This window comes from Xenopus laevis, chromosome 6S (assembly GCF_017654675.1).
Source record: "Xenopus laevis strain J_2021 chromosome 6S, Xenopus_laevis_v10.1, whole genome shotgun sequence".
NCBI lineage: Eukaryota > Metazoa > Chordata > Amphibia > Anura > Pipidae > Xenopus > Xenopus laevis.
In genome coordinates this window covers 135,900,021-135,911,884 of record NC_054382.1, presented here as the reverse complement: position 1 = coordinate 135,911,884, position 11,864 = coordinate 135,900,021, and the positions used below count along the sequence as shown (strand labels likewise).

The 11,864-nt window shown below is 41.6% G+C and overlaps 1 protein-coding gene across 3 annotated transcripts in view; it reads right to left on the bottom strand.

Annotated features, from left to right (window-relative positions):
* Window positions 1-1,285: 1,285 nt before the first annotated feature.
* LOC108695356 overlaps window positions 1,286-11,864 on the bottom strand; it is a 28,356-nt gene continuing 17,777 nt past the window's right edge. The window contains exons 3-9 of one of the 3 annotated variants that reach the window (XM_041568245.1): window positions 10,070-10,249; window positions 7,943-8,090; window positions 7,713-7,814; window positions 2,936-2,970; window positions 2,593-2,662; window positions 1,706-1,979; window positions 1,286-1,566 (exon numbers count right to left, since the gene is read on the bottom strand). In XM_041568245.1, the coding sequence (XP_041424179.1) occupies window positions 1,350-1,566; window positions 1,706-1,979; window positions 2,593-2,662; window positions 2,936-2,970; window positions 7,713-7,814; window positions 7,943-8,090; window positions 10,070-10,249 (1,026 nt within the window). In that variant the 3' untranslated portion in view covers window positions 1,286-1,349. Of the gene's footprint in view, window positions 1,567-1,705; window positions 1,980-2,592; window positions 2,663-2,935; window positions 2,971-7,712; window positions 7,815-7,942; window positions 8,091-8,367; window positions 8,468-8,655; window positions 8,676-10,069; window positions 10,250-11,864 lie in introns of those variants that run through there. The other 2 variants (XM_041568247.1, XM_041568246.1) reach the window with 2 other exon arrangements.

Below are 11,864 nucleotides of genomic sequence, written 5' to 3'. Positions count from 1 at the left end.
TATTTCTTATTGCTTTTAAATTATTTGCAACTCTTTCCACCTTTCAAATGGGGGTCACTGACCCTGTCTAAAAAAACAAATGCTCTGTTAGGCTACAAATGTATTGTTATTGCTATTTTTTTACTCATCTTTCTATCAGTCCCTTTCCTATTCATATCGCAGTATTTTATTAAAATCAGTACATGGTTGCTAGGGGAATTTGGACCCTAACAACCAGACGGCTGAAGTTGCCAACTGGAGAACTGCTGAATCAAAAACAAATAATAAAAAATGAAAACCAATTGCAAGTGGTCTCAGAATATCCCTCTCTACATCATACTAGTTGATGATAATTTAAAGATGAACCACCCCTTTAATGAACGATCCTTCACTGGGGAAGCCCCAAGTATTAACATAACAGATCCCATCCATGTATTGAACAGATGGACTTTAGTCTGGCAGATTTCTGTTGGGAGCTTCTTGAAACCATTCCACTATGTAACTTTGATAAGAGCATTGCAGTCCCAGTTGGTATTGGTTGGTGCCTAAGGTAGGTGCTAAATCCAGGGTTCCCCTCCCATTTCCACTGTTCTACGGCAGCGACCTCCATCCTTTTGTCTCCTTGACAATAAGCACTTAATATGGATTGTAACTTTATATTTATGTCTATTGTATTTTTATACTTATTTATACTTATTATTGCAATGATGACCCTCTGTTTCTTCTACTCATTTATTCTTCTGCTGCACAATGCTTTGCCCTCAAGGGGCGCTATACAAATAAAAATATACTTACTTTCTTAACCAATAAGTTGCCTTTGTAACACTGATCCATAGCTGCCCAATGAACCAGAGCCAGGTGGGATGAGGTTGCTGAACCCCAGTTAAGTGTAGCATTACCAAATAGTGGGTGTATTTTGGGTGGAATCTGAGGTAGAGATGGAGTGTTTGTGCAAATACAATTGACGGCAGAAAAATGGTGTAAAATGCGGTGTGAAAGGTTTTCAAGACACACACCAAAAAAGTTGATCACGACAGATGCTAAAAGTCAAAAGCCAAATAATGAAGTTTCATTGACCTGATTGGCTGAATCTTTCCAGCCAATTGTATCAAATACATGTAAATAAAGAATAACAGGTGGGCCATACAGAGCTCTGGGTTCAGGCCTGACTTTCCTTACTTGGAAATGGTTCTACTGACATGGGCTCCTCAAATTTGACAGTTCTCTGAAGGTAAATATCCTCTCTAAGGAAAAAGAACTAACCGTCTAGAACTGTATGTATCACAATCATGCAAAGCACACAATCTGAACCAGAATTTCTATTTATTGTTTCACTGCAGATTCAGCAGATTAATAAACCAAGGTGTTCTTTACTGTTTATATAAATTGCCTATGTCTTGCAGTACATCTTCCTCCGATTCCTCATGGACTGGTACAACAGGGCTGTATTTGTTCCCATAGACCTCCACTTCACAGAGCTGGAGATATTCCTCACGTTCAGGAATAGACACAGTGACGTACTGACCCACCATCCCGTGACAGGACAGAGTGATGGTTTCTTCAGAGACATCAGTTACGGTGCCACATCTGAGAGAAAAGACAATAACAGAAGCTTTAATCCTATTTATGGCTGATCATTGTACATTGTGGTGCCTTTACATATCAGGCACAGAGTTGCTCCCTGGACAATTAGGCACAAACATAAGCTCAAAGAGTTGAGACTCACAGTGGGTTCTTCAGATTGGCTGTGAATCCAACACGGATCTGGGCTCCCAAAAGGCGCTCACTGCAGCAGTCTCCTCTGTTCACTATCACCACCTTCTCCACTTTGTACCTGTGCTTTAGGTTCAACTGCCACCAAGATGGCTTGTCGTTACCAGTAAGGGAGCATGAACCCGCCATCATATTTGAGTCTCTATCACCATCGACAGCAGCAGCAGCATTGTACTCAGGTCTGTAATCTGAGCTCTGTGAGGCTTCTCCAAATTTTGCAACATTAACTGCCAACAAAACATCATTATTGATTACAAAATGTTCTTTACTGGTGTTTCAGAGGTGCTGGTCTAACGTATGATGGGCTTGCTTTCAGGATCTTCTCGACACTGGTGGAGAATCTAATAGTAAAGATGGCTTCTCTATAAGGACAGTTTAGGTGACTAACAAGCAGGATTGTCACTGCCAGTGCTGGTAGATGGTCTAAACATGTGGTTGCCCTTAATTCCATCAATAGCTCTTTCAGTGGAGTACTTGGTTCTATTAATGGAGATTTGCTTGGCATCTCATCCCCTTGCAAGATTAATTGCTGAAACTAATTAGTGATGTTCCTTCTAGGACAATGTGAAGTCATGGGCTGATACTTTTTGTACTGACGCTACAGTGACATCATAAGTGCTATAAGTGATGGAGTTAATGAAGCATTCTACATTTTTATGATGGAAACCATTCACATTGAGCCATAGCTACAATGTTTTTGGGCTTCCATTAGAGAGGCGTTAGTATTACTTAATTATAACCACATTAGGGTGCAGGAAAGTATCTGCATGGAATAACTTCTGCATAGAGCTATGAAAGAAAAAATGAGAACCTAATGTGAAACCAAGAGGATTGTCCTACCTTTTTTTGTGGGGTGGAGTGAACCCATCCGATAGAGAAGCAAACCAGAAGGAGAACAATGCACTTCATCCTAATGGAGAAGAACCAACACAATGATAAATAAATCTGTTTTGTTGAAAAGGGAAAATATAATTTGGGAGCTGAATGCACAAAATGTCTCCATAAAATATTGATAATAGGCTGAGAGCTGAGGGCAGAGGACCTCATGTACTTGTCTGTATGATAAACAGAGAGTCAGCATCTAGATTCCTTGATTTTGACTCTTTGAGTTGAGTTATAATTTTTATACAACTGCTCCTAGTTAAGGTTTACAAATGAGTGGATTTTGCACCGATATGCTCACCTTGAGTTGGCGATATTGGAATAGGGCCCAACGATCTGTTCAGGAATACAGGTATTGGGATCAAGAGCGCATTTATGAACCAAAGTGGTCCTCAATCCGACTAGAAGTTTAAGTCTGCCTGGCCAGATATGGGTCGGGGAAGCCCGTGGGTTGTAGAATATACTGGCCCATAAGATGGCGACTTAGTGTTCTGCAGCTGATATCGGCCTGTGTATGGCCACTTTTACTCACTGGCTATAGAAGCTGCAGTTTAGAATTAGTAGAGTCACATACCTGACACCCCTGTATTGCACAAATGTAGAGAACAGACAACAACCCTGCATAGATCTGTAATGTGATATTTTACTTATACAGGTATGGGACCTATTATCTATCTACCTGGAGTATGGGGGCAGTTTTGGACTCCAGTCCTTAAGAGGGATATAAATGAGCTGGAGAGAGTGCAGAGACTAAGTGCAACTAAACTGGTTAGAGGGAGGGAAGAGTTAAATTATGAGGGGAGACTGACAAGGTTGGGGTTGTTTTCTCTGGGGGAAAAAAGGCGCTTGTGAGGGGACATGATTACACTTAATAACTGCACGAATGGTTCAGCTCAATCTAGTCAGTGGCTGACTCAGGATATGATTCATAAAGCTTTAATACAAATTAATTTAAACAAGGCTCCAGGGCCTGATGGCATACACCCCCGGGTTCTAAGAGAGCTTAGTTCAGTCTTAGACCAGCCCCTATTTCTGATTTTCTCAGATTCACTGTCATCTGGTATGGTGCCTATGGATTGGAGAAAAGCTGATGTTATTCCAATATTTAAAAAGGCATTAAAATCTCAGACTGGCAATTATAGGCCAGTAAGTCTGACATCTGTGGTGGGCAAATTATTTGAAGGCTTGTTAAGGGATCACATTCAAAATGTTGTCCTAGTGAATGTCATTATGAGCAGCAATCAGCATGGCTTTATGAAGGATAGGTCATATCAGACGAATTTGATTGCTTTTTATGATGAGGTAAGTAAGATTCTGGACAGTGGGGGGGCAGTAGATCTATTTGGATTTTGCCAAAGCGTTTGATACTGTGCCCCACAAACGACTGCTTTCTAAACTAAGGTCTGTTGGGCTTAATGAAGTCGTTTGCACATGGATAGCAAACTGGCTACAGGATCGGGTACAGAGGGTGGTTGTTAATGGGACATTCTCTACTTGGAGTAAGGTTCTTAGTGGGGTCCCCCAGGGCTCAGTATTGGGGCCACTTTTATTTAACTTGTTCATTAATGACTTAGGGGAGGGTGTTGTAAGTAATGTATCAGTGTTTGCAGATGTCACAAAACTATCAGCCCAATTAATTCCATCCAGGATGTGGCACTTGCAACAGGATCTTGACTAACTGGCAATCTGGGCAGCTAAGTGGCAAATGAGATTCAATGTTGATAAATGTAAAGTCCTGCACCTGGGATGTAACAATATCCACTTATACCCTTAATGGGACTGCACTAGGCAAATCCATAATGGAGACGGAGCTTGGAGTCCTTGTAGATAATAAACTTGTCTGTAGCAAGCAATGCCAGTCAGCAGCATCAAGGGCAAATAAGGTCTTGACTTGTATTAAATGGGGCAGAGAGTCACGGGAGGAGGGGGTCCCACTGTATAGAGCACTGGTAAGGCCCCATCTAGAATATGCCCTACAGTTTTGGTCTCCATCACTCAAACAGGACATTATTGTATTAGAGAGGGGACAGAGAAGGGCAACTAAGCTGGTAAAGAGGAAAGACTGGCCAAATTGGGGATGTTCACTCTGGAGAAGAGGCGCTTAATGGGTGATATGATAACTATGTATAAATATATAAGGGGATCATATAATAATCTCTCTAATGATTTATTTACCAGTAGGTCTTTCCAGCTGACACAAGGTCACCCATTCCGATTAGAAGAAAAGAGGTTCCGCCTAAATATTGGGAAGGGGTTTGTTACAGTGAGAGCTGTGAAGATGTGGAATTGTCTCTCTGAATCAGTGGTACAGGCTGATACATTAGATAGGTACAAGGAAGGGTCGGATGCTTTATTCACCAGTAGCTCCTCCCAGCAGACAGGAGGGAGCCAATGAGATTAGAGGAGGGAAAGGGGTGTTACAGGGAGAGCTGGGAAGTGAATCAGGGGTACAGGCTGATACATTAGATAGGTACAAGGAAGGGTCGGACGCTTTATTCACCAGTAGCTCCTCCCAGCAGACAGGAGGGAGCCAATGAGATTAGAGGAGGGAAAGGGATGTTACAGGGAGAGCTGGGAAGTGAATCAGGGGTACAGGCTGATACATTAGATAGGTACAAGGAAGGGTCGGATGCTTTATTCACCAGTAGCTCCTCCCAGCAGACAGGAGGGAGCCAATGAGATTAGAGGAGGGAAAGGGGTGTTACAGGGAGAGCTGGGAAGTGAATCAGTGGTACAGGCTGATACATTAGATAGGTACAAGGAAGGGTCGGATGCTTTATTCACCAGTAGCTCCTCCCAGCAGACAGGAGGGAGCCAATGAGATTAGAGGAGGGAAAGGGGTGTTACAGGGAGAGCTGGGAAGTGAATCAGGGGTACAGGCTGATACATTAGATAGGTATAAGGAAGGGTCGGATGCTTTATTCACCAGTAGCTCCTCCCAGCAGACAGGAGGGAGCCAATGAGATTAGAGGAGGGAAAGGGGTGTTACAGGGAGAGCTGGGAAGTGAATCAGGGGTACAGGCTGATACATTAGATAGGTATAAGAAGGGGTTGGATGGTGTTTAGCAAGTGAGGGAATACAGGGATATGGGAGAGAGCTCATAGTCCAAGTTGATCCAGGGACTAGTCCGACTGCCATTTTGGAGTCAGGAAGGAATTTTTCCCCCTCTAAGGCAAATTGGAAAGGCTTCAGATGGGTTTTTTGCCTTTCTCTGGATCAACTGGCAGATAGGTAGTTAATAAAAAAAAAAAAAAAAAAAAGGTTGAACTCGATGGACATGTGTCTTTTTTCAACCTTACTTACTATATTACTATGACTTTACAAGTACATTAGAGGACATTATAGACAAATAGCAGGGGACATTTTTACCCATAAAAGAATCAACATAACAAAGACCCACCCCCTTTAGACTAGAGAAAAAGAACTATTATTTGAAGCAGTTTAGGGGGTTCTATCCTATATCTGATGTTCTCTCCCTATCCCCCTTCTACTCTCCTGATATATACAATATATATATATATATACACATTTGTATTCAGCTGTTCATTGGTTAATACGTGCCCCCTCCATTTGTATATAGTGTTTATAGTCACCAGTAACTGATTATTTGCTATTGCCCTAATGAGATCACCATTAATGAATCAATATCGACATGTGACGTAGTGATGGGTGAATCTGACGCGTTTCGCCAAAATTGGTGAAAAAAAATTTGGTGAAAAATTCGCCAAATGCATTGAAGTCAATTGGCAACAATATTTTTTGATGTACAATGATCTTTTTACCCATTTTTCATGCCGGAACCTGGTGAAAAATGAGGCTCATCGCTACATGTGATCAGTGATAATACCCACGTAAATATGACTGACTGGTGACATAAGGACTCACATGGGGGGGATATTCTGGACTTCATTAGTCATAACATCAAACATCCACAATCTTTACTTCCTTATAAAGGTGCCCAGAGCATGGCAGGTAAGTATCAAACTCAGGTGCATTACAGTTAAATATACCAATATCTATATAGAGACAGCTATAGACATGTGCACAGAATTGTAAGGTGAGTGAATATATCATATGTACCTGTCAGTTGGTCTTGTTAGTGTTGCACTTCTTTCTCCTTCACCAGCATCACTTACCTTCCCTCCAACCTGTGTAAACTTGTGTATTATAATAAATAAAGTACCCCTTGTTGGAAAATATGAGGATATCAGAAGTAACCTCTGAGTTCCATGACCTGTATAACTCGGCCTTCAGCCTCATGTTTTTATATGGTCATGGAACTCCTTGGTGACTTATAATATCCTTATATTTTACTATAGGGGGTACTTTATTCACTATATAAACATGACTAATGATGTCGTCAGTTATAAATGGTGATTTGTGATGTCATTTTTGTCACATGATTCACTAAAACGTATTATAATAAATACAGTGCCCCTTGTTGGAAAACATGAGGATGTTAGAAGTCAACTCGGTATGAAAAATATGGTCATGGAACTCCTCGGTGACTGATAATATCCTTATATTTTACTATAGGGGGTACTTTATTCACTATATACTCTTATACTGATTTACAAGTTGGGTTGGGTATTTCAGTGCACTGACCAACCAATCACCTTACACATACAGGAGTGTATTTAGTTGTAATATTGGTGTGTAGGTGCATCTCATGTCATTTTGCCTGGTCATGTGATTTCAGAAAGAGCCAGCACTTTAGGATGGAACTGCTTTCTGGCAGCCTGTTGTTTCTCCTACTCAATGTAACTGAATGTGTCTCAGTGGGACCTGGATTTTACTATTGAGTGCTGTTCTTAGATCTACCAGGCAGCTGTTATCTTGTGTTAGGGAGCTGCTATCTGGTTACCTTCCCATTGTTCTGTTGTTTGGCTGCTGGGGAGCAAAGGGAGGGGGTGATATCAGTCCAACTTGCAGTACAGCAGTAAAGAGTGACTGAAATGTATCAAAGCACAAGTCACATGATTGAGGTCTCACAGATCTGTAGACCCCACAGCCTGTACATAATCCTGTAACTAAATTGATTATTTGGAGGCACAGAGCAGGGAAGCACATCACATACCTGTCACATTCACATCATGGTAACCTTCCAGCCAGGCCTTCATCCCAAGCAGATCGTGTTCATTCACCAGGAAGATGAGATCCTTAGCCCAGTAGATCTTCCCTTTGAGCACACAATCAGAAAGATCACTCAACATACCATGTCATATCAATGGCGAGCAGAAAAATGGCTTCAGGGAGGGACCGTTCCACTGATCTGTTTGTAGCCAGTGGATTTAGTGGATCTCTCACCTCTGAAGTACGAGGCCAGTGCCAAGAGAAGGCCAACAGCCTGGTTATTGTTCTGTCCTTCACTACAAGGAACACTCAGAAGCAAAGACTCTGTACTGGCAGCACGTGGAGCTCTCAATATTCCATACACATTAGTACCTTTCACCATCTATAGGGGAGAAGTACAAGAAGGGAGAAGGATTATTAGTTCTACAGTTATATATATATACTATCCAAGCTCTGCCTTATAAAACTGTGATGTTCCATCATTCTTTCTCACATCCAGATTGGCTAAACCTGGAATGATTTGCCACAAATAAAGAGTGTAAGCTCCACTGGTTAGCTACGGTTATCCCACTATGCTGTTGCTTTGGCAAGGGATCTGTCTATGTGTCTGTTTCATAAGAAATTGGGAGATAGGACTTGCACTGGCCCACAATACTCACAGGTACTGACTATGATCATTCCCAGCTTGAAGGCTCCTTGTGGTACTTGGGCAATAAGCTGTGTGTCAGCTGATACATACTGGTGATCCTGATTGGTGCTGCCAGTGTGCACTACTATGTCATATAAAGTAAGTATTATATTAGTGAATCATGCTTTATGTACAGTGGGGGAATAAGTGTTTCACAATTGCTCTTTGTCTAAGCGAGTATAACGCACTGGTACGTTCTTATGTTTTACACTGAATGTCTCCTTTAGGAAATAGTGATCACAGATCAACCATTACGTACAAATCTTTCTGTGGTCTCATCAGGAAAGGGCAGAGTTCTGACAAAACTTCCAGGCCCAGTCAAAGGTTAGGGTACAATTGAGACATTAGGATTTTAGAAACAATTTTGTGATTTTGATACAGCAATGATTGATTAATTAAGGTACATCGAATAAGCCTCTTTAAACAGATGGGTCTTTAAGGAGCTTGAAAGTTTGGAAAGAAGGAGAAAGTCTGAGAGCTTGTGGCAGAGAGTTCCAGAGAAAAGCAGAAGCCTGAGAGAAGTCTTGTAGGTGAGAATGGGCAGAAGTGATGAGAGAGAAGTGAGGCGAAGATCAGAAGCAGAGCGTAGGTTTCGTGAAGGAGTGTATTTGGAGATTAGAGATGAAATATAGGGAGGGGTTTCATTATTAAGGGCCTTGAATGTGAGTGTAAGTAATTTGAATTTGATTCTAGAAGAGATTGGGAGCCAGTGAAGGGACATACATATGGGAGCAGCTGATGTTGAGCGGTGAGATAGATGAATGAGTCTAGCGGCCGCGTTTAGATCAGATTGGAGTTGTGAAAGGTGACTTGTTGGAATACCTGCGAGGAGTAAGTTGCAGTAATCAAGGCGGGAGATGATGAGAGACTGAACCAGTGTTTTAGTTGATTCTGAACTGAGATAGGGTCGTATTCGAGCAATGTTGCGCAGTTGAATACGGCAAGATTTTGCAAGTGTTTGAATGTGTGGTGAAAAAGACAGATGTGAGTCTAAGATGACTCCTAGGCAGCCTGTGTGGTGGAATGAAAGGTGGTGTTGTTTACTGTGAGTGATATCTGAGGGACAGGGGAAGATCTTGGAGGAAATATAATGAGTTCGGTTTTAGAAAGGTTCAGTTTCAGGTGTGACATCCAGGAGGAGACAGCAGAGAGACAGTCTGTGACTTGGGAAAGGACAGAATTAGAAAGATCAGGAGTAGACAAGTAGAGTTGGGTGTCATCAGCATAAAGGTGATACTGAAGTCCAAATGACTGAATGAGTTTTCCTAGTGAAGTTGTATAGAGCGAGAACAGCAGGGGGCCAAGAACAGAGCCTTGAGGAACTCCAACAGAGAGTGGGAAAGTAGTAGAAGTAGAGTTAGAGAAGGAAACTTTAAAGGAACGGTCAGACAGATAAGATGTAAACCATGAAAGAGCAGTGTTATTATGTGGCATTAGATATGAGGCTGGGACTTCATACACCAACCACTGCTAAAACTAAACCTGCCTACTAGTAATACCATTATCTAATGTAAAACAGGTGTAACTAGGAGGCTTAACATGGGCTTAAGGTACCCCCTTAATTGGATGCAGAAGACCCTGTTGGTGTCCAGTGGAGATTAAAGAAGCTGCTCTGCTATTGTGACTTCAGATGAGTCCCTAGATCATTATCTTGCACCCTTGAGATCACTCACCCAGCTGACTTTTTGTGAGCTGCAAACTCCCGGGCGTAGGAGACGGCTCTCTCCCCCGACACAAACTGCTCCTCCACCATAGTAGATCCCATGGAATTGTGGGAGATATAGGAGCGCAGGGTGAAAGGGTGGAATGCCAGGCCCAGGAACCAAACCACTCCAAGCAGGTAACTGAAAATACTGCATGAGACAGAGGAAAGAAAGAGGTTACCCCTGGCAACGTCTTACTGGAAACACAATAATGTGTGGGAACAGAATAAGGTTTCTGCTCTTCTTAAAGGGCAAGTTAACTTTTAGTAGGTTATAGAATGGCCTAGTCTAGGCAACTTTTCAATTGGTCTTCATTATTTATTTTTAGTCTTTTTTTTTTTTTTCATCTTCCAGCTTTCAAATAGGGGTCACTGACCCCATCTAAAAAACAAATGCTCTGTAAGGCTACACATGTATTGTTATTGCTACTTTTTATTACTCATCTTTCTATTCAGGCCTCTCCAGTTCATATTCCAGTCTCTTATTTCAAATCAGTGCATGGTTGCTAGGGTAATTTGTATCCTAGCAACCAGGTGGCTGAAATCAGGGAAATTTTAATTTACTCCCAAAATATTTGAAGTAATTGACTGTAACAATGGTTCATGTACATCTCTTATAAAACATATTTAGGTACAATGATCCCAGCACTGGGCCACATTCAATTCAGATTTATTACAGGAAAAAAAAAACTGGAAAGTGGATTAGGAGGAAGTTTATTCTCCTCCTCAAATTAAATCTCATCCATGAGTTTTCACTTGATAAACCGGGATTTTTTTTCTTACTGAAGAGAATCCGGCCCTTTGGATAGAATCATTGCAATGTAGAGTTGCACCTGCCCAGTGTAAATGATCTCTGGTATCAGTGTTATTAATAGGATAAAGGGGAAGACCATTTGGAAGGCTGGTATATAACCGTATGGGACCTGTTATAACAGAATGCTCTGGACATGGGCTTGTCCCGGATAACAGATCTTTCCATAATTTTGGATCTTCACACCTTAAAGGAGAAGGAAAGGTTAAAATTAAGTTAGTTTTATCAGAAAGGTCTATATAAATACACCAGTAACCCCTCAAGTAATGCTGAACTGAGTCCTCTGTCAAACAGCAACATTTCTTCCTTCTATTGTGTACTCATGGGGCTTCTGTATCAGACTAACTGTTTTCAGCTTAAACCTCCAGGGCTAGGGCTTGAGGCATGCTCAGTTTGTTCCCCTCCCTCCCTGCTGTAATCTGAGCCCAGAGCCATGAGTGAGCAGGGAGAGACTCAGGCAGGAAGTGATGTCACACCAAGCTAATATGGCAGCTGCTATCCTAAACAAACAGAGAGAGCTTCTAGAGCTGTTTACTCAGGTATTGTAAAAATATTCTACAGAATAAATATAGCATTCTAGCTTGCACTATTGCAGCTAATCTATTGGCAATAAAATGCCTCCATAGCTTTCCTTCTCCTTTAAATCTACTAGAAAATCATATAAACATGAATAAAGCCAATAGGCTGGTTTTGCCTCCAATAAGGATTAATTATATCTTAGTTGGGATCAAGTACAAGTTACTGTTTTATTATTACACAGAAAAATTAAATTTCTTGGATAATTGGAGTTCTATGGGGAGACGGACATTCTGTAATTCCGAGCTTTCCTGGATGACGGGTTTTCAGATAAAAGGATCGCCATACCTGCGTTTATATATGTTTCCAGAGAAGTGGCATCCCTTTGGAAGGTAATAGGATAAGGAGAGGCGTGTCCTGTACAGGTGACAGTTGGGAG